Consider the following 7617-nt stretch of genomic DNA (forward strand, 5'->3'; position numbering starts at 1 on the left):
TCCAAATTGGGATGAAATTAAAAACTTTCTAGAACTAAACCCTGGCCTAAATCCGCATGACGTTCCAGACATTGGTTGTAGAGCATTCAAGTTAAAATTGGAATGTATAATGAAAAAATTGGGCAAGGGAGAACATTTTGGCAGAGTAATTGCAGGTATGTAACCAAACAATGTAACCATAGTAACGTCTAAGAAAGTGTACCTGTTTAGATCAGCTCATATTACTTGGATAGATTCTATATAACATGTTTTGAAAGTCGGCGTAGTCTTGAACAAAAAAGCAATCATGAATGATATGTTTATAAAAAAAATTCTATGTTTATTACTATAGAACTTATAAATATTGCATAACAAATTCCATGTTTTTGTTTTTGCTACATAACCATTGTTTACTAACAAATTCTATGTTTTATTCTTTTGTTAGTATTGTATGTCATAGAATTTCAAAAGAGAGGATTTCCACATGCCCACATTTTGCTTTTTCTACATCCGGATGACAAGCCAAAAAATGGAATGGATATAGACAAACTAATATCAGCAGAATTGCTAGACAAAGAAGCAAAACCCTTGCTATATGAAACTATAGTCCGTACAATGATTCATGGACCATGTGGAAACAAGAAAAGTGGTTCTTCGTGCATGAATGATAAGAAAAAATGGTCAAGACATTATCCAAAGGGGTTTTACAATGAAACAACATTTGATGAAAAAGGTTTTGCTGTGTATCGAAGGAGAAACAACAAGCGAACTGCTATGGTAGGTGATAAAAACCTTGTTGAAATCGACAATAGATGGGTTGTTCCTTACAACCCAGCGCTAAGCAGAGAATTTCAGTGCCACATCAACGTTGAGTATTGCAACCGCACACGAATGGTTAAATATATGTTTAAGTATATACCAAAAGGACAAGATAGGGCTACAGGCATCATTGAAGAAAATTTGAAATATGATGAGAATAAAAGAAAAACTATTCATGAAGTTGATGAGATCAAACACTATCTAGACTGTTGTTATGTGTCTGGTTCAGAAGGAAGCTGAAGAATTTTCGAATTTGACATTCAATTTTGATATCCATCTGTTGAAAGGATGAGTTTCCAACTTGAGAATGATCAAAATATTATATTTCATGATAATGAAGATACCTTTGAAATTGTTGAAAGAGACAAATCAAATAGGACTATGTTCACAGAGTGGATGCGCACTAATCAAGTTAATGAGAAAGGAAGACATTTGACGTATGTTGACTTTACATTATTATTTGTGTGGCACAAAGATGATAAGGTTTGTACAAAACTATTTTCTAGCTTCTAAAATAGTTTTTTTATATTTGAACTATATTTTAGGCCTGATTTATTACAATTTGTTACTTTCTATAGGTCTGGACAGAAAGAGAACAGGGACTAAAGATTGGTAGAATATACTATGCACATCTAACACAAGGTGAAAGATTTTACATGTGTATGCTTCTAAATATAGTCAAGGGTGCCAAAAGTTTTGAAGACATTAGAACAATGAATGGCAAAACTCATCCAGATTACAAGATGACGGTGAATGGCATAAAGCAATTCAAGATGTAGAAAAGTGGTCTAATAATAACTCATTGCGACAATTGTTTGTGACGCTTCTATTATTCTGTGAGGTATCAGATTCAGTTGAATTGTGGAATAAGAATTGGGAGCTACTTTCAGATGATATACTTGGATTACAGCAAGTAAAGCAAGGTAATGATAACCTGACCTTATCTCAAGAAGAGCTGAAAAAATTTACACTTAGTGAAGTTGAGATTCTAATGAATGAAAACAGTCGAACTCTAAAAGAATTTAGTTTTGATATTCCAAAACCAAATGCACTTGAGAACAGACTGATAGAAGAGGAGTTAAATTATGATTGTGCTACTCTCTCCACACAATTTGAGCAGCTTCATCTTGGATTGAATGTTGAACAGAGAGAAGTTTTTAATGTTGTCATGAATGCAGTTCAGGAAAATTCTGGAGGTCTTTACTTTGTATATGGAAGTGGTGGCACAGGAAAGATTTATCTATGGAATACACTAATTGCAAGGCTGCTGATAAGAGCCCAAAACTGTAGTTTTAACCCTGTAACAGTCCTACTTTTAGACCAATTATGTGAGTAATAATTAAGAGTTAACACTGATTACATTTTTTATGCATTTCAGGTTTCAAAGTCCATTATGTGCAGAAATGTGCCACTTTAGCGAGATAAAGGAGCAAAGGTCGGTTGCTAAGGAGTTCTGTGATTAAAGGCCAAAATTGAAGAAGACAAAGCCTTTCTAAAGCCCGGTCAAAAGCTGAAAAGTCGACGCGGGCAGAAACAGCACACAAAGTCAGCAGAACTTACGAAGGCGTATCTTTGGACTCAGACCTCAGAATTGGGCCTACCTTATGTCAAAACGACCGGCTCGGAAAGAGCTTTCCAATGGTCCAAGCCTTGACCCAATCAGAGGAGCAGAAGTGGACGAAAAGTCTATTGAAGCCAACTGTAGCTGAAGAGGCCTTTTTGGACTGAAAGAATTGGGTTTTGGGCCTGATTCTCTGGCCCAAAACATGGCTCCAAGCCCATGCACGATTTTTGGATCTGAAAGTATAAAAACCAAAGCTTAGCTCTTTGTTAATGGTAGATAGTTAGACCTAGATTAGAATTAGATTAGTTAGCCTCTATTAATGAGTTTTAGAACTTAGTTTTAGAATTTCATTTCTTGTTTTAGATTAATTTCTTGAATCATTGAATATCATTCATTAGATAAATAAAATAGTTATTATTCTTGTCATTTCGATTTTTGTTATTTCAATCTATTAGATCTAGTTTTAATTATTGTTGGTTACCATTTCTTAGTTGTTAATTAGAATTTAATTATTGTTTAATTTAGATTAGTAAATTTCGAATCTTGATATTATGTTTAGTTTAGATTCATATGGAAATGATTGCGGAATGATTCTCGGCTAAACCTCCATTAGAGGGGGTTGAGAAGCCTTGATGAAAACTTAGTGGTATAGTGTAGAAGCGTTGTAGAATCTATTCCACTCTAGAAGGTCGTGATTCGCCATGAGAATGGGTGGACAACCTCACATGCTAGTTAGTATTTGGTAGAAATGCCATGAACACTAGGGATTAGAACTCGAATTTCTTGCCGTAAGAACGTAAGAATCGAGATACAAGAATCTATGCTAGGTTATTAAGTTGGATTCGAGGTGGATTCAATTCCCTTCTAATCCTTTATCTAGATTCGAAAACAATCATATTTCCATAGCATTCGTAGTTAAATTCAACATAATCAATTTCATATTGTATCGTAGTATAACACCCTTCGTAAAGCTCTCATTAGACTTAAGACCGACTAATTAGACTAGAAAACATTCCATGCTAGAGCACTAGGAGTGGAACGAATTTGTTACTCCACTCTATTTCGATAGAATTGAGAGTAGAAACTTTGATAAATATAGACACATAAGATAGTTTTAGTTTACTTACGTTTTGAGTTCATCGTTCATTTCGTAGGTAAACTATTTTATGTTTATCGTTTTATCAGTTGCGGTCATAGAGGAAGATAGTACTTGCTGTGGGTTCATCAGGTGTAGCAGCACTTCTTTTACCAGGTGGACGGACTGCTCACTCAAGGTTTAAAATTCCAATTGAACAAGACCACTTCGGCACTTGCAAAATTAGTAGAAACACCCACTTGGCACATTTGATTCAGAAAACTGATCTAATCATATGGGATGAAGCACCAATGAGTAAAAAAAATGACTTTGAAGTTGTTGATGCCACTTTCAGAGACATAATGTCAAAGACTAATATAAGATTAAAGGACAAACCATTTGGAGGGAAAACAATGGTTTTCGGAGGTGACTTCAGACAAACATTGCCTATTGTAGAGAAAGGATCAAGAGAAACAATTGTCTACTTCAATTAATAGGTCGTATTTATGGCGCCACTTCAGGGTTTTTCGACTTACCATAAATATGTGTTTGCGTAACAAAGACTCTAGCAAATCAGATGCTGAATTCAACAAACGGATACTGGATATTGGTGATGGGAAACTTCCAAGTCGATCATTGTGTGAAGGAGAAGAACCTAGTTGGGTGAAAATCCCAAAAGACCTTATAATTCATTCAGCAGGAGACGGTATAAATGAAATTGTGGAAACTATCTACACATATTTTTCCAAAAAATATTCTTAAGCTTGCTACTTGAGAGATAGGTGCATTCTAACTCCTACAAATGAATCAGCTAACGAAATAAATTCATATGTTTTCTCTTCTGTCCTCGACAAAATACATGAGTTCTTAAGTGCAGACATGTTATGTGTAGCAGATGCTGGGATTGGAAATCAACACATTTTGTATCCGACTGAATTCCTAAACACTTTACAGCTGGTAGGTATGGCTAATCATTCTTTACAACTAAAAAAAGGTGCTCACATAATGCTTCTCAGAAACATAAACCAAAGCAAGGGACTATGCAACGGAACAAGACTTATTATCACTACATTGTCAGATATTGTGCTTGAAGCTATGATCATTACCAGAAGTAACATAGGAGATCGACACACCATCCCTCGAATTGTGATGAAGTCTGATAAAAAAAAATGGCCTTTTGTATTGCGACGTGTACAGTATCCAATAAAGCTTTGTTATTGCATGACAATTAACAAAAGCCAGGGACAGACGCTGACAAGTGTTGGAGTTTACCTAAGAAATCAGGTATTCTCACACAGACAACTATATGTGGCTGTTTCGCATGTAACTTCACGTGAAGGGCTGAAGATATTATTAGACAATAGAGACGGTGATTTGTACGAACATACAAAAAACATAGTCTATCCAGAAGTATTCAACAATCTCCCATGACAAAGAGAAACAGATAAACAATACAAACATAAAAGTTTTTTAGCGTATATTTACAACTACATACATGGATATAAATGACAAAAAAATTTTACATGCAGGTGCCTTCATGGATTTCAGGCGAAGATGTTACCTATAGCATGCGGTCATCAAGAATATATGAAGCACAGTTCTTATTTTATTTGTTTTTAAATTAAACACGAGCATATCACCTATATTTTTCTTTTCTATATTCTTTCATTCTTTTTTCAATGTCTATTTGACAGGTATATAAAACTTACATTTACTATAGGAAGGAAAATAGCACTGCTGCTCCCAAGTGGAAAATTATGCCCTGTTGGCAAATGACAACGAGTGATGCGTACTTCTTTGCTCACAACTAATTGTAACCGCAATAGATACCAGAATGTACACAAGAATGAATCTTCTTAGCCACATAAGCAAGCAAAGAGATAGGTTACCTATACAATGAAATTCATTAGCTACAAGACTTAATTACCATAATCAAAGAAAGCAAGGCCTTGAAGCTCAAGAGTAGCCATGGATGCACCAGCAAACTCTGAATCTCCAATATGTCCAACAAACATCTGGGTGATTGAACTATGCATCATATTCAGTATAGAGAATGAAAATGATATAAGCTCCACAAAGGGACCATAGTTGTCTCAATTCCCAACCAACAAGTAGTGCCCACCATTCACAAGGTATATTCTCTTGATCAAGAAACTACTCTGATGCCCATGCTGATTTTGTTAGAACCATAGTAGTGATGCTTACTTAGCTCTAAGTAAGTTTAGTAAGGTAGCTACAGTCTAGAGAAACTCGATCAACTCTCACTATATTTTCAGTCAGCAATCAGCAGTTTGAAGAATTCCACAACAATATCCAAATTTTTCTTACAACCATCTAATTGAAGTTTTAATTCATCCTATATCTTACCAATTGGAACTCTTGGTGATAGAATTATCACGAAAATCATAAGCGAGTAACAAGTGCATGCAGCTCAATTGTTCACTTGACCGAATCATACCTCACTAAATAGGTGAGAAGAAGAAAAAAACGAAAGAAAAGTAACCAAAGCTTCTTGACTGAAAATGTAGTAAAAAACGTTCTCTAATAATGTGGACACGTGTTTCTATTCTATTCTATTTCGGGGACACCTTAGATAATCGTAACACTTGGTAATATAACCAATCCTTTGGACCAAGGCCTAAAGCCCAAATTCATAAAGGACCATAACATGGACCTTAACTCTAATATAATTCATTTAGCAAGCCCATCCTCATGGATGAAACAATCCCGGCTATGGGCTGGGCTAAACAAAGAGTTTACCTAAGACTTTACACCGTATAAAACACTAAAGAGTCCCAGCCACCTAAATTTATTATTTGGATAAACCAAAAAAAAAAAGTTCACCATCAATAACCTATGCCCAAAACTAAGGCAGGATTCTAAATAAAAACAAAAGAGTCCCAGCCACCTAAAAATTTATTATTTTGATAAACCAAAAAAAAAAAAAAAATCACCATCAATAACCCACGCCCAAGAATTAATAAACACGGCAGACTTATGATTAGGATCCAATTAAGGCAGTATTCTAAATAAAAACAAAAGAGTCCTAGCTACCTAAATTTATTATTTGGATAAACCAAACAAAAAAAAAAATCACCATCAATAACCCACGCACGATCCAATCTTATAATCAATAAAGAAGCACACTAAAACAATAACTTTATACTGTATAAAACACTCAAAGTAGTAGTTATAAATATATCTATCAATCTTCATAATGAGCAAAGAAAACAAAAATCTCAACTCAATACAACATCTCGACCTCCATCAAGGTAATATTTAATTCATATATATTATTTATTTTTTAGACAAAAAAATTTATTGATTCAACTACATATGCAATGGTTATGTAAATCTGTATAGAATAATTTATTTATACCTTCACTATAACTGTTGACGTGTTATACAGAGCTTAACTGGCATCATAAATCAAGATAACCCTGTAAAGGTAACAACAACTACTTATCATCATTCGCTAAACAATTTATATCATATAATATTGTTAATACAATTTATTTTGATTTTTCATAAACAGGAAAAGTCGTTCCTGTGCAGAGCAAAGGTTTCTAAGATTTTAAATGACAACATATTACCATGGTATTATAAAGCTTGCGAAAATTGCGTCAGTAAGCTTGAAGAAATCAACTCCAGGCTTTGGTGTGATAGATGTGAAAAATATCAAAAACATTCCAGAAGGTATGACTATGTAGGAAAATTATAAAACATATCTATTCTGATCAATTAGGTGTTTTTTTTTTTTTTTTTTTTTTTGATTTTTCACTTTTGAAAAATAGGTACAAATTGAAACTCGAGATCACAGATGATGAAAGTTACACAACCACAATTGCATTTGGAAATATAGGAAAAGTCATGATCAAACATTCGGAGGATGAACTCTATAAAATTGAAAAACAGGTAAAAGCATCTTTAATTAAAACAATATATTACAATTCTTTAAACAAACCACTAATCATTTCTTTTTTGAATTATTTTAGAAAAATGGAAAAGAAATGGTTGAGAAGATATTGAAAAGCATTGTTGGAAAAAAATTCGATTTTCACATGAAAGAATCCAATAACATCAACAATTATAACACGAAATCGTTTGTTCTTTTGTACGCATGTCCTGTTTGCAATGATGAAAAGGTGTGTATATACATTAAATGTCGTTTCAGAATTTA

General features: G+C 33.9%; 1 protein-coding gene across 1 annotated transcript; it reads left to right on the forward strand.

Annotated features, from left to right (window-relative positions):
- Positions 1-1086: 1086 nt before the first annotated feature.
- On the forward strand, positions 1087-3931 carry LOC147487552 (uncharacterized). Its single transcript, XM_086574066.1, has 4 exons — positions 1087-1281; positions 1377-1547; positions 1640-2005; positions 3560-3931. Exons 1-4 carry the CDS (start codon positions 1087-1089, stop codon positions 3929-3931), a joined length of 1104 nt encoding a protein of 367 aa, XP_086430192.1.
- Positions 3932-7617: the final 3686 nt, after the last annotated feature.

The sequence above is a fragment of the Coptis chinensis genome, chromosome 7, assembly GCF_015680905.1.
Source record: "Coptis chinensis isolate HL-2020 chromosome 7, ASM1568090v1, whole genome shotgun sequence".
NCBI classification, from domain to species: Eukaryota; Viridiplantae; Streptophyta; class Magnoliopsida; order Ranunculales; family Ranunculaceae; genus Coptis; species Coptis chinensis.

Excerpts from the sequence above, each read along its gene's own strand:
- LOC147487552 (XM_086574066.1), top strand. The coding sequence starts at position 1,087 with ATGAGTTTCCAACTTGAGAATGATCAAAATATTATATTTCATGATAAT. Across the intron at positions 1,548-1,639 it reads ATCCAGATTACAAGATGACG|GTATCAGATTCAGTTGAATT; the intron begins GTGAATGGCATA and ends TTATTCTGTGAG. Across the intron at positions 2,006-3,559 it reads ATTCTGGAGGTCTTTACTTT|AGGAAGATAGTACTTGCTGT; the intron begins GTATATGGAAGT and ends TTGCGGTCATAG.